Source organism: Amblyomma maculatum, chromosome 3 (assembly GCF_055883805.1).
Source record: "Amblyomma maculatum isolate TAMU_Amacu chromosome 3, ASM5588380v1, whole genome shotgun sequence".
NCBI classification, from domain to species: Eukaryota; Metazoa; Arthropoda; class Arachnida; order Ixodida; family Ixodidae; genus Amblyomma; species Amblyomma maculatum.
In genome coordinates this window covers 151,171,577-151,194,336 of record NC_139346.1, presented here as the reverse complement: position 1 = coordinate 151,194,336, position 22,760 = coordinate 151,171,577, and the positions used below count along the sequence as shown (strand labels likewise).

Here is a 22,760-nt window from a genome sequence, read left to right as displayed (position 1 = left end):
CTAGTGACGCGATGGATTTCTTATCTATTGTGCTAACGTAAAAGCATGACTTTCGTAGTAATCTGATATAGAGCTCAGCGTCAGTGTCACGCGTCTCTGCCAGTTCCTCGGGAAACCAGGCAACACGCACTACCTCTAAACTTGATGACAAAATTAAGACACCATTATCGACGCCAGCCAGTAGCGCAATTGCGGCGGCACCGATGAAGTACAGGCGCAGACTTGATGTCCGCCTCTGGCTTCGCGAGGAACACGCCCTTCCGCACTCTGTCGAGCGCTTTATCGTTTTTTGGCGGGCCGGCCGGGATTGATGGTTGTCTGCACTGCTCGATCCAAGGCCGCTAGCCCTGCCTCTGTACGTGTGTACTTAACTGTCGAGTGTCGTACTGCACCTACCTTCGACGCTCTCTCTCTCTGCTCTCCGCTACGCAGACCTTAACGACTCGCACGCCCATCTACAGATAAAACGCGGAGGGCTTCAGCTTCAAACCAATGCCGCGCCGTGCAGTGTGCGTCTTCGCACGGTTTACCACATGCAAACCCGTCCAATTCGACGCTTGTACGATGTGCTGCTCTGCAGAAGGAGGAAGGGGAAGAACCAAGGTCACCACATATTCCCGATGCGATCGCTGTATGCCGGAGCGCGTAATGTACTTCCGAGCCGAGCGGCTTCTAGCCCTCTATGGGCTGTGTATGCGTGTGTGCGATGGCGTACAACGTACTACGTCAGTCTTGAATGATGCCCGTCGCGCCCATTTTTTTTTTTTTTTTCGCTGCTGGCGAGAAAAGAAATTTGACAACGGGAAAGAAAAAAAAAACGAAAAGAAAACAAAAAGCGCAAAAGCTATTCGGACAGGCGCAACCTGTCTACACGCTGTCTTCAGTTTGCCCGGCCCGTTCGGAGAGGTTCAGCCCGCGTTGATTGCGTTCTCGCGAAAGCGGCTCCCCCCAAATCAGGCTCCATCGAGCCCTCTCCTACGACGGCGCGCGCGCTCGTGTTCGGCGCATATGCTCTCTCCGCACCGCCCCAGACCGCTTGGCCCAGATGTGGGCGTTATGTATAGCGCTATTCGCACCAGGCGCCGCGGAAGTCGGGGCACGCGCCAGCGTGGCGCCCGTGCGCGCTTGCCGCGTGCGCGCCCCACCGCATATTTTACCTTTCTTTTTTCTGTTTTTATTTTTGGAAGCGCTCCCCTCCTCTTCACTGCGGCTGCATGACGCCATCAGAGGATGGGTTACTGTTGCACAACCACGGGTTGAAGAGCCTCTAGATGGTTGCCCCTTTTACGGCGGTGTATGAAGTGAACCCGGATATAGGTCGAGCCTCTTCCAATTTGTGTTGCCTCGGCTCGTCACCTGGGGTATACCCTGAGTGTGCACCACATGTCTGCGCTTTTGGAATGGTGGGGAGGGTGCGCGTGTTCTTTAAAGCTGATCCGCATGCATAGCGGCCCCGCTTCGCACTAGACGTGCGCGCTAGCACGACGAACGGGCGTGGCTTGGCAAACACCCAGGTGCGCATATTTGCTCGCCTTAATAAGCTTGCGCAACCTGCACCTAAAGCGACAGCTTTCTTGCGTGGCAAAAAACGCGCGTTGATGCCATCGCGAGCCGCTCTTCGCGGCCCAAAGGAAATACTTTCAGATTAACCTCGTTCCACGACATTTCGTTTCCCCCTTTCCTTCGGCGTGGATGCATTGCTGCGCGTAGACTCTTCGGCTCGTTTTCCACGCCTGCTCGAGGCATGCAGTCGTGGTTGCCAGGTGAAGACGCCTACTTGCACTCGTTTACGGTGTGAGAACAGCGCTGGGACGAGACAGGGAAACCGACAGCACACGCTCTCTTGTTTTTCTTTAACTGTATGCCATTGTCTCGTGCCGAATGTTGTATTTACCCGTCTCGCAGCTGTTATTCGGCGCATAAAAAAAAAAAAAAAGAAAAACTGCAAAGAGCAAGTGCAGAACCGACTTGACGACTCTGGGTCGGGTATACCAACCCTCATGGGTTCTTTGCAGTGGCGTAGGAATATCTAAAGGCCCGCTTCGTGTTAGATCACTGCACGGGCCTGAATCTGAGGCCCGAGCCTGGACCGAGCCCGCTTCTCGAATCCCGGGCCCGTTAAATTAACGCTGTACTGAGGCCCCCGCGGCCCGCAAAGATAACGGTGAAGCCCGGCCCGGGCCAGTCCTTATGTAACGCGTGAAGCAAAATGATCAAAATGCGGATCATGTCGACCACCTCGGGTTTTTTAACGTACACTGACACCGCATAACACACGTGTCATGCTCTCCGCCCCTGTTGAAGCAGGGCCGCCGCGGCCAGTATCAAACCCCAGTAACGCGGTCAAGCGGTCAAGCGTTCTACCCACTGAGCCACCGGGGCTGTGTAATAATTAAGTCAGCAAACCTTAACTTCTTATGTTACTGCGCGCTGCGTGGCTTCATTTCATCTGTCTCGTTGTTATAACCCACCAAGTGTAACTCTACAATCGTGGATCAAAAGCCGGACATCGACTCTCTTTGTGCGGGCGCAATCCCAACCTGGACCCGTAGCTTTAGGCCTGAGCCCCGGCCCAAGCCCGGGCCCGCAACTTGAGCCCATGCAGTGCTCTCTACTTCGTGTATACCGCACTGTCTAATCTGCTCAGACAAGCCTCTATGTCTACGCCGTTGGCGTCTGACAAAGCGAATCCACTGCCACTGCATGGATGCTGACTGCGTCTTGCTGCAAGGAGGTTTAACCGTCCTCAACTGAGGACGTTACACAGAGCACACCACGGTGCCTTCCCTTCGAGCGCGACCAACTTTCTTTGTGCCTCTTCATCTAGCGCAATTTACTGTGTGTCGCGAACTTCGCGTCGCCGCCGTCCGCAGTAACGACTGCGTCCGTCCTAGCATGGCCATCCTCTCTTTGTCACGTTGTTCGTCCACGCGTCTCGCATCGGCTGGCCGCCGTCCCTTGTCTGGGCGTCTTCTTCTCAACGCACCGCTGCACCGCGCGGTCACGTTCGGGCCGCTGGCTGCGGTGGCCGCTCACTGGCCAGCAGACCGCGAAGTGGCGTGTTACGCACCTTGGCCTTACGAGATGGGGCTCCCTTTCTCCTCCTTGTACGCATGGAGAACATGGCTGTGGCTTGCCAGGCGCAGCAGCATGCTGAGTGAATTATGACCGTCCGCTGCACAGAGACGTAATTTCCTTGGCGGAGAGCTGAACGGTCGTCTGTCACGGGTCACCGTTCGGCTCGCCCGCGGACGAGACCGCGCGGAGAGAAAGCGAGGGTGCGTTCAGCTGATCGAGCTGCGCATTTGTATATGTAGCCGCGTCCTGGAAATCTTGCAGTATGAACAAAATGTGCAGGGGTGGCAGGGCCGAACAAATTTATCGTTTGCTGCGTCGGTATTGACTAACTGAAACACTTTATTGAGTAGAGATAAGGGAGGGGGATGTGTAGGTGGGGTCCCTAGTCCGGGACTCCAGCGGCTGCCGCTGCTGTCCGCGCGCGTATCACGAGGGCGGCCCGTTGGTCCTCATAGTCCAGAACTGAATAGGGCAGCCTCCCACCCCTCAATAGTTGGTTGGCACTGCATTTGAGTCATCAGGTGGATTGTGTGGGTAGGTCCACACCATGTGGTGCAGGCCTGTTTTCTTTCCGCAATATTTACATTTGGGGTCGCAGTAGTCTGTGGCCCATGCTGTCGCCACCTGTCGGCGTAGTACTCAACGCACGAAACCCACTGCAAGTGAAATTATTCCGCGAATGCCAGGTTTCGATGGGTTTGCCTGCAGTATACTTCACTAAAGAACAAGTATTGTACCCTACCATTTTTTTTTTTTAAATGCGAAAATGTTATTTGTCCCATTACGATAAAAGCCGTCGGCATCGTTCGTTCGTGCTCACGAGATAGTCGCAAGGATCCTTGCGTTGGCAAGAAAAATAGGGTGACGTCATCAAGCGGCCGCATGACTATGGCGTACATAGAAAGTAGAGCATCCAGTGTGCATCACTGGGTGCATCAAATACTGGCCACAGGCGGACCTTCACGTGGCACTTTTCCTGGTACTATTCGTATCAAGATTAGGATGCAACCTTTTTGCATACAGCGTTACTTGTAGTGTCGTACGATGTCTTGTTGTACATATAATTATGGCAATGTTATTTTGTGCTAGTAAAGTTGGGGGCTAGCTTTTGACAGGGATTCGAACTAACGACATATGACAGTGCGATCCACTATTGAAGGGAACATAAGACCGCGTTACTGCAGCGCTTTGCAAAGCACTCCCGAGAGAGCAATCGACAAGCAATCGCACAAAGTATATGCGCAGCAAGCGCGGCCGGCTGCTCTGGCCTGGTATGTACATGGTGCCGCCCATTCTCTGCAGATGTCGACGGCAGCGCTTTGCCAAGTTTTAAGGCCACGCGATCGCGCGTTCCCTTTAACAGTGGACCCTACTGTTCATCCAATTGTGATTCCCGCCGAGGTGGCCCAGCGGTTACGGCACTCGACTGCTGAATCCAAGGACGCGGAATCGAATCCCGGCCGCAGCGGCCGTTTGCTGTGCGATGTTATCGCACATTAAAGAACTCAACGTGGTCGAAATTTCCGGAGTCCTCAACTACGGCGTCTTTCATAGCCTGAGTTGCTTTGGGACGTTAAACCCCTAAAATCAAACTAAACATCCAATTTGATTTTCAAACCGAGGTTTCTGCGTATACGGCTCCTAAGCCTTGTGAATTAAGCTTGGCAGTCTACTTGAAATAGCAGACTCATGGAATTCAATACTGGCAGATATAACTTTAATACACATGTCGAAAACTGTGCTCGGAAAGCGTTTCGCCCGTGCACGGGACTGCAATGCTCTAGCAACCTTACACACACGCAGTCTGAATTGAATGTGCAGGTTTTTTTTTTTTTTTTTCGGACAGAAAGGGGGGGGGGGGGGGGAAGGGAGGGAGAAGGAGGGGGGGGGGGGGGCTGTACGTACAGTTGGTCAAGTCTTGTTACCGGCGTCGCAAAATACGGTTGCTTCTTTTGAGAAGCACGTTTTACGTTACGTTAAACCTGTACGTTAAACCACGTTTTAGTGTTTCGATCGTGGCTGTGGAGGGGCCGCGTTTGATATGGAGACGAATCGCAAATGGAGCCGGTGTGCGATGCAGGTGGTCTAAATTAATCCGGAACCATCCATTACGGCGTCCTTCATAGCTGATTCGTCCGCTTCGGAAAGATAAACCCTGCAACCTTGTTTAGTTTTCACTGCTAAAGATACTGAACACTACAAGAGAACGCCGAGTGTTTGTTGGAGTTCGTCTTTCTGCTTTGTCACCTCGCACTGCACGGTCGAGTTCGAACGAGAACAAAAATGCGTTGATCCATGAGAGTGAATTGACTGGATCCGGGAGTAAGACGCGCTGAAAAAAAAAAAAAAAAAAAAAAAAAAAAAATCTGCTTTGACATGCCGATTTCGGCATGTCGGGTGGCTTCAGTTGTGCATGAAGCTTGTTTCCTTTACAGTTTTGTGGTTGAGCATTTATTCTGCACCTATAATATTGCAGGTAGAAAATAACTGCCCGCAGACGCGTATTCTTCTATTATGTGGCTGCTTGAAGCGCGGTTTGCGGGTCTCTTTGGTCTGTGCATATAGAATTGAAAGTCAGCACTGGCAGATAGTCATTTCGAGGGCCCCGGTGAATATTGCTCGTTTTAACCTCAAGAATCTATCGGCACATGTACTGAAAGCTCAACATTGCAACCATATATTTGATGTTCGTCATGTCGTGGTTCCGATTGCCAGAATGAGTAACCTGATTCAAAATTGTCTTTTTAGGACCTCTTTCAGTAAGTCGACGTTTGCCGATTTAGTTTGCTGTAAACCTCGAATCTCTTCGAGGAGCGACCACGTGTGCGGTGGCCACTCCTTTTTTACGGTACTAATGCCACAAACGTCTTATTCGATTGGTTTTACCCGGGGGTCTTTGCACTGTGGTGTAAAACCCACTGCATGCTTGTTAAAAAAGATCTGGAGGATGGTAGCTGTTCCGTTGCGTCGGGAGATGGGGCGAGGTAAGGGGGAATCTGCGGCTTCCTGTGGAGTCGATAGCGCCCCGGAAGCACCGATTCCTGCCCCGCATATAGAACTGCTATTTGCGCGCTTTTCCGAGCGGCTGTTCACAATCCTTGGGAACATTTATATCAGAATTACGGAAATCGGCGTTTTCGCGCGTATATCGCAACGGGCGAAACTATACGCGTACCTTAAAGCGGACTCTCTTGAACTTGCAGTTTTGGCTAAGAGTCTTAACGTCACAGGGTTTTATTTGACCAGTGCATTTCCAAGCAGCAGAGAGTGTCCGAACGTTGGAAATGCGTGGGCCGTCAGGTCCTGTACAAAAAACCGGGCGTTGCCGGACACGTTGCAACACCGGGACGATGGAGGCACTTAACGGAGTCCACGAAGCTCGAAGTGTTCGACAAGAGTTCTTGACCTTCTCTTGATCATTCCAGTGGGGCCCAATTACGAAACCTGAGAGAGAGAGAGAGAGAGAGAGAGAGAGAGAGAGAGGAGGAGAGAGAGAGAGAGAGAGAGAGAGAGAGAGAGAGAGAGAAACTTTATTTCAAAAAGAAAAAAAAAAAGGGGGGGGGCAGTGAGTGGAGTCTTCATTTCAAGACCCCCAGTGGCCTGGGCTGCCGCTCTTGCCTGAGTTACCAGCCTACGCTGGGTCTCTAGATCATAGAGGACCCAGCTCTTTTTTCTCTCTCTTTCTCTCTTTTCTCTCTTTTTCAACGCTTCGTCGTGCCGCGTTCCTCGATCGTCGTCTTTGTCAGTGAGCACACTTTGGTCCCGCGTTTCGCCGGGTAACAATAGCATTGCAGAGAGGCCTCCCACTGCGCCTCCGAATGGTGCATGTTTATGTGCGGAGGTTTGGGGCCTGTGCACCCCCATGTGACGTGGGTAGCCGGTGGGCTGGTCGTCGCACCAAGGGCATATGTCTGTGTAGTGTTCTGGGAACATTATGTTGTATTGATGTAGGTTGGGGTAAGTGTTGGTTTGGAGCTGTCTCCATTCCCGCGTCTCTTGTGCATTTAGTCCCTTGTGTGGAGGGGGATAAATCCTACGTTGTTCTCGTAGGTACTTAAGTCACGTGCCGTAAGTCGTTGGGGACAGGAATGCTGGTTGTGAGATCGGGATTGGTGGCCGCTCGGTTTTGTGTGACCTCGAGCTAGCCTATCCGCGACCTCATTACCTTCCAATCCAGAGTGCCCCGGAACCCAAGTGATCTTACGAAACCTGAAGACAGCAGTTTACAAGGGCGGTCGCTTTAGCCGCTACCTGCATGATTTACACCACGCATATGCACAGCTGTCGGTAAAATAAAATAATTATTATTACTCAAGCTCTCAGCTCTGGTGCAAGCAATAAATGAAGGAATCAGAAGGAAGGCGCGAAGCACGTATTAGTTGTACGTGGGTAACATTTGGTTTAGCCTGGCTCGTTTTGTCTCCTGCCTTTGGAGCCAGCGTTGTGGGTTGCCTTCGACAGATGTTCTTCGGAAACCGAGCGTGCAAACGCAGGCCGCCTTGTTTGTTCGCTGGAGAGCGCGCGTTGCTTATGCTTGCGAAACTCAGCCTTCCAATGAAAGGAAACACCCGCCGACGTGCCGCGCCGCCGGCGCGACGGCACGGCGCGTATACGGCGTGTTCGAAGCCACGGTTGAATACCAGCCGGCCGCTGTATACGCTTACGCACGTTTTGTATGGCGCGACGTGGCCGCCGTTTCAAGCTCAGTCAGTGGCCTTCGTACGAAATCCCCCACTTTATACGTCCGATCGAATTGGACGTTTTGGTCGAAAGACCAAAAAAAAGTAAAAGTAGTGCCGAAGGAGGAAAACGACCGTTTTGAGCGGAACGACTTCCGCGAAACGGCGCCTTTCCTGGTCCACGTGCTTTCCAACGGAACGGAGCGTTGTCAGCACCCTGACGTGTGTATCTGAGTCGATAGAAGCCGTCCAAGACCGCGGCGGTTTTCGATACACCACGCATTGTTGACAGCAGCAATCCTGGGAAGGAGAAGGAGAATGTGCGCAGTTTTGCCGATCGGCGACGGGCAATAAAAGAGCGACAACCCATTTCTTGCCTCGACGGCCGATATTTCCCGCCATTTCAGCTCGTGGAGTGGCTCGTTCGCTACTTTTTGAACTCGTCGGCACTTAGCGTATTTGACGTAGCGGAAAGCCTTCCGAAGAAGAAAAGCGCTCTTCAGTGCTTGCGGCCCATGGTGTCGATTTTTTACCTCGCTCTTGGTTCTCGCCGCGACGGTTCGTTTGAGAACCAGGTCGCGGGTTCGAATCCCGGCCGCGGCGCACTTAGTGAGACCTAAAATGCCCTCGTGCAGCGTGGTATGAGTGCATTTTAAAGAATCTAAGGTTCAGAAATCAATACGGACCGAACCCCTACGGCGATGCTACTACTGTCTCATTTCATCCCTACCTAAAATGTAAAATGTAAATTGTTTTATAGGAAAGGGAAGGTGCTCAGGAATAGGAGGAATGTGGGATTAATAGTAGAAAGATGTGCCATAGGTGGAATTATTACGAGCGCCTGGGATTTTTAACGGGCACTGACATCGCACAGCGCGCGGGTCGCAGTTGCGTTTCGCCTGTATTACATCCCTCTTCCACAGTGACAACAACAATGGTCGGGGTGCCCACTCCGAGTTATTGTTTTTCCGCGCCTTTCCTTTTCTCACAGCGGTTATACACGTAATTATCAGTCACTGCTGCTTTTGGATTGCAGTTCGCGGGCTTTGATTCCTCGGCGAACGAGAAATGAAAAACGACTGATTCATCGATGGAGTTCTAAAGATCCCCCACCTGGCCGTACCTCGCATCACATAACCTTGCTTCGACACCTGAACAGCCGTTGACGCTCGAGCTTCGCTGACTTGATGGGCAACCTTTAACACAGCAGTGCACGTGCAGAAAAGGAGTGAAATCAGTGAACTTATGTAATGCCAACCTCGCTCGACTGGTTTCATGGTGCAAGGGACTCGCTCTAACGCAGGAAGTGAGCAAAGCGCAACTGCGGCCACTTCGGTGTCGCAATGAGCACTGACACATCGCTTCCCGACTTACGCCGTAAACACCTTTTATTTTTCGACGTTTCGTTGAAGCTGCCGTTTAACAGTTGACGGCCGCGACTCGCAAGCGTCTGTGCGCCCCAAAACTGAATTTATGCGCGCGAATATTAAGTCCTAGCGCAGTCAGCTGCTTTCTTTTATCGAGTAGATTATTGTGCATTTGATTTGACTGTAGCAGAGAACTCGGCTGTTACTTATTATTTGTGACAGGCTCTTGAGTCTTGAGTATGCGTGTAGTCGCTGCGTTGATGAGATCGGTAAAAGAGAGGATGGGGGTTAGCTGGACGACAAAGGAGGTCCACTTTGCTGTGGCGACAGCATTTTGAAGCTGCGAAGTAAAAATAAAAAAGGGAAAAAAGAAAGCGCTCTTAGGTGCTGCTGCTAGCTATGTGTTTCGCTGACAAAAATCTGAGATGGCTCAAATATTCCGGCGATATCAGTCGCGACATCCATAGAATGAATGGGCTTGTGTTTCAAATTATCAAAAAGTCAAGGATTAACTCCGGGTCCTAGATTCGCTGAATCTAGGGGCGCACTCTGGACACATTAAAACTCTGCTAAGGTGGCTGTTATAGATTTTAGTACAAAACAAAAAGAAAGAGGGAAGGCAGGCCCTTTTACACTTTTTTTTTTTTTTTTTCATAATGCGTAGCGGAATATTTCAGCTGAAAACTGTTTGTCTCGTAACTTTTTACTGCGCTTAACTCAATAAATCTTTACCCTCCTACTTCAGTCTCGCTTTGTTGGTTGGGGCCGTGGTGAAGCTTTCACAAACTTTTACCGACGAAGAGAGGACGTTTTCTCGCGAGAAGAGGTCGCGCGCGCGTGACTGGAATAAAAGGGAAACGAACTTTCACTCGAATCAGCCTGGGTTTTCGCACTTCGTCATGTGGGCGCCACTCACGCTCACCGCTGCAAAAGCTTTTCCTCCTCAATTCAGAGCTTCTGGTGTGACGTCAGGCGTACTCTATTTTCTCGCTGCCAGGCCCTTATACGTTGTAGTACGTCCACCGATAAATATTATTCTGCAGCTTCCGGCGCAGCTGTAGGCCCCTGTTTGTATGGAAGCTTAGAGGGCGAGTATATATACATGCACCAACAATAGCGCGGTTGTGGTGTGTGCCGTCCGGCAGCAGCGCGTGTGTGTGTGTATGGGGCTATATATATAAGGCAGTTCTCCTTTGTATGTGTCCACCTACGCGTGCCATCGGGCGAAGGTTGGACGGCGGTGTCGGCTTTTGTTTGGGCCGTTTGTCCGCGCCCATTCGTGTCGGCCGCTGCACCTTTCGTGCTCTTCCGCTGCTTTTGGCACCGTGGCTGGGGTATGAATTACGGGACGAACGTGTAGTGTAACCCCCCCCCCCCCCCCACACACACACACACACACATTAGCTTTTCTCCACGCTCTTATGAAGCGGACTGGTCGACGACCCAGTTTTCAAGAGCGGGTATATGCGTCGCTGTACGTGGGAAGTTGTAACCGGACGCACAGCGCTCGTGCGCGTCATTTTAAAAGCACTATAGCGTAGCGAGGGGATCGCGGTTCGAAAAAAAAAAAAACAATAAAAAAAAACAGCTCCACTGGACGTGAACTGCGTTTATTAATATGTGACGTACATTGAAGGAATCAAAGGTTGTCGCTATGTGGCGCATTGAACATCCAACCCCATTATTAGGCGGTGATTTTTGATGTTGCAGCACGCATCGCAAATAACAGTTCTGCACATACAGGCGCGCCACATATGAACTAGAGGCGTGGACTGGTATTTCTCCAAAAATCTCTCTCTCTCGCAACCCCCTTTTCACCCGTTGGGTCTCAAGCTGAACTATAGCTTGCACGCAGCAGGTCTTGTCTGAAGTGAGTGTTCGTGCGATGTGACTTATGTGAGTGGAAGAGCCGGAGGGTGGCGTCATCGATCAAGTTTCCACTCGAGGCGCGTTACGGAAGCATTCCAGAGATCGCCAAAGACTTGTTCTGAGTGAAATCGGCGTAATAAGTTGTACTGCACTCCGACTGCTGCGATTGAAGAAAAAGTTCCGCAAGATAAATGTACACTGGCTAACTATACTATAATGTAAGCAGTATCTCTGGATCAGAGGTTTTACGGACTGCGAACAGTTTTGTAAGGGTCTGTCGCCACGCCGCCAGTGGATGTGGCACTAGCGGTGAGTGCTTGTACTGAGCTAACGCTTCTGTGTTCCAAGTGAGAAAACCATGAAAAATAAATCTGCGATTCGTGTATCTGTGCGAACTCACTCACCTTATCCCTTCCTCCAATTCGATCTGCTTTTAATGACGGCCCACTAAGAATTTAAATATAGGATGCGTATTTAATTTTTTTTTGGCCTATTGTTTAGCATCGGCTAAACTACAGTGCATGACGCGGTTAATGGGTATATATGCTTCATACTTTATATGTACCCTAGGATGTATTCAAAATACACACCGGATATTGCTCACGGCTTAGGTAGTTGGATAATTAACCATACCGACAAGTCTGCCTTCGTCGAACGAACTACTCAACCGAATGCACCAGCCAGCATTCATTTGTGTTGTTGCAGGCTGTTCGCGCTCCCGTGCCCATAATCGATAGCGCTGCCGCAAATGACCAGGTGGCGTCCGGAAAGTAGCGTGGTAGCGCACGCGTTCTCGACAATATTGTTGTTGGAAGCGAGACACCTATCTGATCGGTATCGAGCTCTGGACTGTCTAATATTGACCGTGTACTTAGCGTGTGCGGGAAATCTGGCCCTAGTGTCGCTTTTGCAGAGCCGACGTGTCTATTTACCAGCGGCGATGGAAAATATTGAACACGTAAATAAGGCACCAGACCGTGTGTGTCTGTTTGGACAGTGGCTTGCTGTCGTTCCCTTCTCAGCACAACGCAGTAGCCTTGTGCTGCTGTCTCCTGGCCGAAATGAGGATGTCAGCTGCATTAGCACGTGCTGTTACTTTCATGACGGCACGAGGCGACATGACTGACTGAGAGAGCACATCCTAGTGCTTGGCTTTAATCCCCTGAGTTCTTTGGCACTCATTTACGTACAAAGCCAACTGGTCGCTATTTCTTTCTTTTTTTTTTTTTTTTTTTTTTTTTTTTTTTCTGGATGCGATGCATGTAGCGGTGATTGATTTCTTCTAGGCAAATTTCACATCATTCGCGTCGCAAACAAGGTGCTCCTTTATGCCAACTAGCGAACACAGTATATCCCGGTCGAAAAATAGCGTATAGTTTCTAGACTACTTTGTGCAGTATTTAAGGCCGTGAACTCTTTTTGCCAATATACATTTTTGTTGTAACAACTGAATAATGAGCTGTAATTTTTTCCTACGTAAGAATTATCACAGAAGATATGCAATAGTGCATAAACTGTATAGTACCGCAACAGCGTATGTCCTGTCGTTTATCCTTCTCTGCGTGTGTTCTGTACGTTAATCACAATGTCTCGAATAGCATAGAAAAATTTCGTTGCAATAGAACAACCAACCATTCTGTCGTATTTTGGCCACCGCTCTGTTGATCTTTTTTCCTCGGTTGGGAAGTATATTTGTTAGTACGAGGACCTATAGGTAGCCTGTTTTGGGCCAATTTATATTTCATGCAGCCAACTTTTGATACGAGCAATGATATACTTTCCTTTTCTGAATTTCTAGTGCCATGTTTTACTTTTAAAGAGGCGATTCCACGGCCCCTCGGGTGTTTATGTGACAAATCTAATTTCCTACATTCTTGTTAAAAAAAAAAATAAACACACATTTTCTGTTATGCAGCGGAAAAATAACGAAATAAATTTGTTCACAGGCCAGGATATATAATTTATACGGGAAAACATTTGTTTGAGTCGAGAGAATAGGTTTTTAAATAAGGAAATGGGGCACTGATTGTATGAAACCACGTCGAACTTTTGTTTTTAGCAGAAATCGGTTCTCTAGGCCAACTTCACATTTCTTTTCGATGTCCCTCGCAGGGATAGCGTGCTTTTCCCCCTATTTTACTTCCTTTTTTTTTTTGTGGCATATATAGCCGTAAACAGCAGCTTATTGACATCCAATCGCCGTTGTTCGCGTCGGTGTATAGTTAGCTTTTCGAGCAATTTTCTTTGAGAGTTTCACTGTTCCGCCCCCGCTGTCACGGAGAACACCGCTAGTTCCAGTTCATAACGGTGCTTAGCGGCTGTGACTTAAAACATGTATTCGCGACTTACGACTCTACGCTTGACCCGTTTTCTGATGGCTCATGCTTTGCAGATGATGCTTTTGTTGCTTAGGGTTAGCGATTAACCCTAACGCGCGTGCTTGCGCAGGTGATCGTGATTCCGCACTCTCACAATGACCCGGGCTGGCTTAAGACGTTCGAGGGCTACTTCCTCAGCAACACAGCGCAGATCCTCAACAACATGGTGGACTTCCTGCAGAAGCACAAGGACTTCTCTTTCCTCTGGGCCGAGATGTGCTTCTTCTCTCGGTGGTGGCGGAGGTACGTGTACAATTTTTTTTTCTTTCTTTCTCTTTAGCATGCCTCGACTTTTAACATTTGCAAGCAATTGCTTGTGGTATTGCAGTGGAATCGAGGTTGTTGCATCGTTTCTCCTCTGCACTGCGCATGCTGCGCCTGCGTTTCTAAATACAAAGTCTGCTTAATTTGGCAATGTGGTAGTTAAGTAATATAGTACTAAGTTGCGTCGTCAGTTTGGTATGCCACTAAGTGACTAAACTGCCTCGGAATCTTGTTAGTTCGCTTCCAGCATCCTGTATCGGGCACCAGACCGCAGACCAACTCATATCGCGGCTGACCATAAAAACTGAAGTCAATTAGCTCCTCGCTTTATCTGGATGCTGTCACCAGGAAGCGATAACTCCCTCGGAAGGCGACGGTCCCCCTTTCTGCAGCGAAAATTGTAGAGCGACCTGTTGGCATAGCTGTAAGTATACTGGCCGATGCCGACTGACACAAGGGGCCGTCATATTTAATAGTTGTAGCTGAACTACGCTTTACTAAATGGCATTATTAGGTCGCGTCAAAAGTCTTCTTTCATCGCAGCAGCGCAACGTTACACGGTCACTATTGCCCGGCACTATGGGAAGGAAAGGTAAGGACAAGGCGCGCACACAGCTAAATCAGCGAAATAACTATCTTAGTTTGTGAATGACCTATTGTTATAGGCCGGCGGGGTGTTGTCGAGGTGAACTGCGTTACAAATTCACGCTGGCCGAGCCTAATAAAATAGAGGATATGTTAGGGCATGCGCAGTTTGACAGCAAGCGAGTCGCCTCACTATTATAGGCTACAGTGGGCCACCTTGCAGTCTCGCATTCCGAAATTCTGATGAGTTTCCTTCAAGCTCGATAACGCCGCTTCCGAACGCGAAAGTTTCAGATAGCGCAACCCGCGCTGCGCCCCTTGCTTTGCCTTATCAGCGGGCGAAGTGGCCTGCGAAGCGCGTTTCACTGCTAACACGCTGCGCATTGCGTTGAAGCCTGCTTTCCCGAACCTCACAGAAAACAGGTTGGTTGCCTGAAAAATGAATTCTTTCTTGAGAAAATAATATGAAAATATAAATAAACTGGCAGCTCCGTTTGTTTATTTCTTTCGGATGACAGAGTGGGAGTGATATTTTTAACCAAAGTATTGAGAGGCGCCAAGCAGCGGCGGTAGCCCCGCGTGCTCGTTCAGTCTCGCAGGACGTTCAGGTTACCATGTCAGGTAACCTGTCAGGTAACCACCATTGCTTTGCAGCAAGCGTCTCTGTGACGCAGATTCCGTAGAGATTAGTAATACGTAGTCACAGTCCCAGTGTTGTGTCCTCGGCGGTTTTGTCTTAATGCGCGGCAACATTTAAGTTTTAGACGTGTATACGCCCTTGTGTACGCGACCTGAATGCAGAAAACGTCGGTACGAGTTACCTCAGAAGACATATAATTGACGGCTGGCATTAATTATGGTGAATATTTGATGACACCAACGACGTTAATAAGAGGTTGCATTTGAATGGTGTTGCATCGAGTGGCTTTCCCATGCCGCCGGTGATGAGAGTGTTATCCCTCTTAGCCTAGAGAACCGTCCGCATCTTCGCGACGCGGTGCGCCACCTTGTGCACCGGGGCCAGTTGGAGATGGTGACGGGCGGCTGGGTGATGACGGACGAAGCGGCCGCGCACTACCACGCCATGGTGGACCAGCTGGTCGAGGGCCACCAGTGGCTGCGCTCCACCCTGGGAGTGGTGCCCCGCGCCGGCTGGTCCATCGACCCTTTCGGCCATGGGGCCACGGTGCCATACCTGCTGCAGGCGGCCGGCATCCGGAACACCTTTGTGCAGCGGACACACTTCGCCTGGAAGGAATACCTGGCTGCCAGGAGGTGAGGTCGCGTTCCACTTCTGGTCTCCATTTGTTGCCCATCAGTGCGGCTTTTCCTCGCGAACTTTGAAACATGCGTGAGATGAGAACTAAGATGAGAACACTCGTCTCGTGTCCTGCTGATAGCGTCTAACTCGTTGATCTTTTGAAACAAAGGTTGGATAAGTTAACCTCATTAGATGTATTCTAGGGAGAAGAGCCGAAATATGTTTAGGAAATGTTTTAGATATAAATATAGGAGAGAAAATGTGTTGATTATGCCAGGTTGGCCGCTCATCTCTTTATTCTCAGAATGAATAAGTTTTTCTCAGAAAGAGGAGTTGTCTAGCTTTGAATTTCGGAGTGGTGTGGGGGTTAGGTTTGACGATAAACGCTTCGTATGCTGAACGGATCCTTAGCTCATCACCCTATAGGAGGAAGACAACATCAACAATATCTTTAACCTCATAAAACACGGGGTTGAGATAGGGCTTTTTAGATTAAAAAATAATAATTGTTATTTTACTGCATGCAATTGACACAGTGACTAAGTATTTCTGAAGTGAAACTTCTTCGTGTAGTACTTGATGTGGCAAAAGTGTCTTTAAGGTTTGCTCCACTTCCTTCAGGGACTTGGAGTTCCTGTGGAAAACTCCGTTCCCGACTGCGTACTTCAACGACTCCGGCGTGCTGACGCACATGGCGCCGTTCGAGCTGTACAGCATCAAGCACACGTGCGGGCCTAATACGGACGTGTGCCTCAAGTTCGACTTCCGCCGCCTTGCCGGCGAGTACACCGAGAGCCGAGCCGCGCAGGTGGCTGACCACAACGTGGCCACGCTCGCCGAGCTGCTGCTGGGCCAGTATGGCCGCATCGGGTCGCTGTTTCCCCACAACGTGGCACTGGTGCCACTGGGCGACGACTTCCGCTTCGACCATGACATTGAGTGGGAGCAGCAGTACGCAAACTACCGGAAGCTCTTCGACTACATCAACAAGAGCAAGCGGCTGCACGCGCACGTGCGTTTCGGCACGCTCAGCGACTACTTCGAAGAAGTGTACACCCGCATGGAGAAGGGCGTGTCGAGAGAGCACCCGTTCACCAAGTTGACCGGGGACTTCCACTCGTACGGCGACATGTACGCCGAGGGCAAACCTTCATACTGGACGGGCTACTTTACGACGCGTCCCTATCTGAAACACTTTGCCCGAGAACTGGAGCACTGGCTCCGGGCGGCGGAGATTCTTTTCAGCCTGGCCCGCGTCTACCTGAACGAAAGCGGCCAGACTGACTTGGCGCGGAGGATGGACGCAGACTACGTATTCCTCGTACAGACCAGAGACGCCCTGGGGCTGTTCCAGCACCACGATGCCATCACGGGAACATCCAAGGAGGGTGTCATGACCGACTACGGATCACGAATGTACAACGGCATGAAAGAGGCCATGGGAGTCATCGCGCACGCCGCTCAGTATTTGATGCTTGTTGAGCAGCCCATGATCAGTGATGCGATCCATTCTCCGCGACCAGTGACGTCGTACCTGTTTCCTGACGTGCAGAGGCCCACGTACGACGTGCTGCCAATCAAGCTGCCGCTCACGGTGCCAGATATGCACGGTCGCAAGGTCGTCCTCTATAACTCGCACGCGCAGGCGTTACAGGAGGTGGTTAGTGTACACGTAACAGACCCCGTCGCTAGGGTGCTCGACTCGGCGGGCCAGGATGTTCTGTTCCAGCTCAACCCCGTCTGGAATGACGCCGCTGCCGTGTCCAGCGATGTGTTCGAATTGGTCTTCGTCGCGAATCTCGCACCGCTGTCGCTGAGTACTTACACCTTGCTTATAGAGCCGGGAAGATTGGCAACGCCCAAGACTAGGGTCTCCATGTTCGTTGGCGACACCTGGAGTGGTGCCAGTGCGCAATCGATCTTTAATTTCGAGAGCCCGCACACTAAGCCGATCGTCCTCTCGACTCCCTACCTGCAAGCGACCTTCTCGCACGAGACGGGCCTTCTGCGCTCCATCAAGCTTTTGAAGAGTGGCCTTGAGAGGAGGATGAACGTTTCATTCGCTGCGTACCGGTCGCTCGAGTTTCACAGTGGCGCGTACCTCTTCGAGCCTGACGCCAGCGACCCATTTTTGAACGTCACTGGGCGCTTTCCGATCGTTCGCGTGATCCAAGGACCAATAATCTCGGAACTGGTGTCCTCTTACGCGGACGGCCTGACCCACACGTTCCGCGTGTATCACACAGAGAGCTTTTTGGGCGGTGGCCTCGAGATGAGCGTCGTCTTCGATTTGTCGAAGCGATCCGACTACAATGTCGAGATGTTTATGAAGTTAGACACGGATGTAGACAACAGCGATCGCGCCTTCTACACAGATTCTTCGGGCTTCCAAATGATGAAGCGCATCACCGATGTGCGGCTCCCGGTTGAGGCCAACTACTATCCGGTGACCGCCGCTGCGTATTTGGAGGACGAGCTGTCCCGAGTCACGTTACTTGTGTCACATGCCCACGGCGCCGCGAGCGTGCAGCCTGGATCGCTTGAAGTTATGCTGGACCGGAAGCTGCGCTACGACGACAGCCGTGGGCTCGGCGAGGGCGTCCTAGACGTGCGGGAGACGCAGGCCAACTTCTGGCTGCTCCTAGAACCCAGAGTTTCGGGACTCGTGAACGCCAGAGATCGCAGAGGGGCGGACGAAGACCAAAAGAAGGATGTGCCCAACTTGTCTTCGCTGGCGCACTCGCTTTCGGAACGGCTTCTCTACCCGGTCGTGGTGCTGGCCACCGAGGGACAGCAAAACCGCGCATTGCATCCAAGTTTCACCTTCTTGCAAAGGAGCTATCCATGCTTGACATGGATGATGAATCTCCGGACGACGCCGCTGGAGGAAGATTTTGACCGACCTTCGAAGAGTAGCCTACTGATTCTGCACCATAAGGCCGGTTCATGCCATGTGGCTAGTTTGGGACCAGCTGCTTGCGACGCCCAGAAGGCCTCTGTGAATTCTGGCACTGCTTCCTCCACGTCCTCTTTGCCAATGTCATCGTCGCGAGCCCAGAACTTCAGGCTCATCAAGGTGCAGTCAGTGCACAGGACTACGCTGACGGGTGTACGGAATGGTGCAAGATTGCCAGATGTGCGGGCGGTGGATGTGGCGCCCATGGAGATTGTGACCCTCAATGTGACCTTTGGTCCCTAAAAATGGGTGTCTAAGATAAGAAAAGTTGACGTGTGTACTTTGGGGACTGTCTTAACTTCTGAATGCACTGGCACCATGATATTGTGGCAGCATCCTTCATAGGCCGTTCTACAGCGGCCTCCAATATTGAAATCTCGCTTTTGCGAGTAATTGTCATGCATACTATAGCTTTGTTTATGTGGACCTTATGAGACATGTATGGGCTTGTCCTGTCTGTTCCACAGAGTATTCATGATTGAACGCGTATGCTCACCTCAAAGGGCTGTCTTACGAGTTAATGGTTATGTGTCGTGGAGTTCTTATGACTTGCTACAAACTTTGTACCTCCTGGCCACTATGTGGAAATGATAATGCTGTCAAACATTTTGATCTTGGGAAAAAGCACATGAGAAAATGAAAGTAACTAAGCTTATAGTTGTAGGAAAATGCTATCGGGGTGGCTAGACGTCGTTTCTCAATTGTCAACATCCGGAAACACATGAGAAATCTTGCTTGCGACACCAGACACACATATCTGTAAGAGTTTGCTCTCTCATACCAAAAGCCTTTGGTCCAGTTTGTGCATTGCACTTGCGTCTATGAGTGTAGGCTTTGAATAAGGACAATGCATAAAAAAAAAGTAATTTGTGATTGTTCTGGATTCCTTTACATTATTTAAGGATCCAGTCTACTGCAGTGACCCTAGTGGTAAACTTCAAGTTATCGAGCAAAACACTACAAGCCGTCCGCTTTAACATCAACTCAGGACGTACAAACTCTCATAGGGATATCCACCTGTTTTTGGAATTACATCGACTACATATTAGTCTTGAGTGCAGCTCACAAGTGCGGGTAATAAAGTATTAAAGGAGTTATTGTGCAAGTGACTCAGATATTATGGGATATTTGATGCACTTTTTAATCTTCCAATGAAAAAATATTGCACAGATTGAATAATGTGTTGAAGTTTACGCTCTATTTTTACTTTCTAATAATACATATTGATTGCACTTTACGATACTCTATGAATTTTTGATACCAAAGGATGAAAGCGTAGTGGCAAACTAGATGATGGTAACACGTGTTTGCTGACCTTGCTCTGAACAAAGAGCAAGGAACAGAAATTATCTTAATATCCTTATTTGTTCAAATGGATCTAAATCTGTTGAATTAACAGGTTGTATTGACGATGGGTTATAACCACTGAAGTTTTCGTGATAATGTGCAGAGCTATACTGATGATCTTCTGTGGGATCTTTATTTAACTGGTTTAGGCGTCACTTTGTACAGCCTTACATCTGAGTGCGTATTTCGTAATCATGACTACCTTGCACAGTGAATTCTGTCAGCTTTTGTGTTCCCTTAAAGCACACTCGCGCTTTCTTGTATATGTGTATAGTGTGCAAAATAATCTTGCTGAAGAGATTCATCCCCCACCTTTACCCATGAACGGTCAGGTTGCCGTTAGGTCACCCCGCCAGTTCTAAGGTTGGAATGGATGGTGATGCCACAAGGTAGCATATCACAAATTTTATTGTCCCTGCGTCCCCATTTTTATATGAAGACACCTTACCTTTTCTTCTTATCTTCACCAATTCTTTATTCCCTGATGCTGGACACATATAGACTCCTGCTTACCGAAGAAGTTTTCTGGTGCAGCCTCTGGCTCTAAACAGGCCCAGCTTGTTTCATGTGGTAGCATGTGATTCTAGATCGATACTATTACACATTCGTGACCTGTGGGACACGGTGTACCTATCTATGCCTGTCTTCCATAGCTGACAACATTCACTGTGGATCACTGCAAGCTCTGCATCAGAGCATGTAAATAACTGTACATAGCGTGAGGATATTAATGACTGTGTGCTGTTGCAGTCATGACACCAAAATATAATGATGTTGTCATTGAAACCATTCCACCACCGTGATGGGTATGCTGCAGAGCTTTGTAACACCACCGATGGTTTAGAATGCTGTCTATTTATTCCGGACGTGTAAAACATGTTTTGTTTGTTTGTTTTGCACTTGTGCTGAGTTACGTTATAGATTTTGACCCCTCAAATACTTTAGGTGCTTGGTTATGTCAGCGTGAGGGAAGCTAAAATATTTCACCGTGTGTGGAGCTTGTGAATTCTTCTGAGAAGGTTTTTATTCAACTTGAGCAGCAGCTGAGTAAAAACAGGGTGGCCTTATTTTGGCTGCACAACCTTCAGTGCATACCAGTAAGATGTTGCTGCCACCATTTCTTTGTATTTATTATAGCTGTTTAAAATTACTCTTAATGAATCTGCTTGCAAATAACAATCTCGTTAACATTAGGACAGCTTCCCGATTGTGCAGGTAATTAACCGGCTGCAATGTGTTTTTTGTTATGATGTTTATGAGCAATAGTTTTGTTTTGTTTCAAGTACCCCAGGGTCTGCTCACTATTACTAGATGCTGGATTGTGGAGGAAAATTATGCGAGAAAAAGTGTTTATGACGACATTATGTGGGCTTTCAAAGCTGCTGCATTTTTCAAGACCATGCAGTCAGAGACTTGCAGCTCTTAGTGTTGAAAAAAGATGTGCAGGAGGGGTTGCAGCTTTGTGGCAAAGCTTCTTGAAAGATTTAGCAACAGTAGCAGAAAGAAATGACACCCCATTTGCTACCTGTATTCTATGTATAATTCATTTCTGGGTACACATACGAGTAACAAAGCATCTTTCCATATATTTCTTGAATGATGCAGTGTAGTTTCAGCCAAAAACTGTGATGACAATGTTTCAACTCGGCAGCGGGAATTCCGCAGCTTTAGCTGCATAAGAACACTTTTATAATGATAAATTTCTTATGTAGTTGTACCCTCTGCAGTTTTAATTTCTCAGGGCTTGCACAATCTACAAGACCTGTGTAATCAAAGAATTTCTATGCGATGTGCATCCAGTACTACTTGTTCCCGCAGTATGAACTTTCTTATTGTGATTTTTCTGTCAGCCTTTGTACACAGCCACAGAGCCAGCCTTGAAAAACGAGCGCCCATTCAGTGTTCGGACATCCACGTAAACTGCTAATATCTTGGTATGTTTGAATATCGAAGTGGAGCATTTTTCTGCACCTGTTTTCAATCTCTTGAACCACTTTTGGTAGTCTTCATTTAAATATTTATTGCCTTGCTTTTTTGTTTGTTCTGGATTGCATTGGTGGTGCTCCGTGGTTTTGGAAAAACTGCATACTGAAGGGTGGCATTTGTTCCTTTCTCATCTGCTGGCAGAAAGCAGCATCTGTATGAGTGTTGAATGGCGTGCTTGACGTGACAGGGACTCAACTGTTCTGTGCCCACACTGTTGTGAACACATTATAGAAGGCTCCCTCAATCGATTGGTACATGTTCACATTCTAAGGTGTTGATGTTTTTACAGTTTGGTAAAATGTCAGGCCTGCTTAGTGTGGTAGGATGGAAAGGTGAGGATAGGTTGTGTAGTGATCACTGCGCTCCATACTACACCTCCAGTCTTTCTCCTTTCCCTCTTTCCATGCACTAAATGTGCTTGTTCTCATACAAATCCTTCTCAAGCAACCCCTCCATCCCACTTTCCTTTGCGCCTCAGCTGTATACGTCATTTTCTGACACACCACACTTGTTATAGGTGCATTCCCTTGCACCAGTGTGTTTATAGATGTGACCCATGAGTAATAATATATTGATGGTTCTAAAGTAATATATTTTTTGTTTTTGGCATTATGAGAGTTTATATAGATATCCAAATGCGGGTGATGAGAAATTGGGGACGGGCACACCGTGATAATGTCGCACATGCACAGTCTGTGAGTGCGACCTGTGTGTGATAAGGGAGTCAGGCTTCAGCAATAACAACGTAAGCAGGCAGACAACACTTTCTTTTGCGAAGTCATGCTTTGGGTTGGTGCATTGCTATGGCGGTTGAATGGAAACACATCTGTGTCTGTCAAAGAAAGACAGCATGTCCTTCTGTTTCGTTGTTTTTCAGTTCATGCCAAATCGTTGAAGTGTGATGTATGTACCTGTGGTTAGTTTTTTTTTTTTTTTGCTCCGTTTTTGTCTGTGAAAATAAATGCTCGCACTGATCGAGCATTGCGTTAA

General features: G+C 49.0%; 1 protein-coding gene across 2 annotated transcripts in view; it reads left to right on the top strand.

Annotated features, from left to right (window-relative positions):
* Positions 1-22,760, top strand: part of alpha-Man-IIb (alpha-Mannosidase class II b) — a 63,274-nt gene extending 40,514 nt beyond the window's left edge. For both annotated transcript variants that reach the window (XM_084598200.1, XM_084598201.1), the window contains exons 2-4: positions 13,442-13,614; positions 15,187-15,495; positions 16,103-22,760. In XM_084598200.1, coding sequence (XP_084454326.1) covers positions 13,442-13,614; positions 15,187-15,495; positions 16,103-18,680 — 3,060 coding nt within the window. In that variant the 3' untranslated portion in view covers positions 18,681-22,760. The remainder of the gene's footprint in view (positions 1-13,441; positions 13,615-15,186; positions 15,496-16,102) is intronic.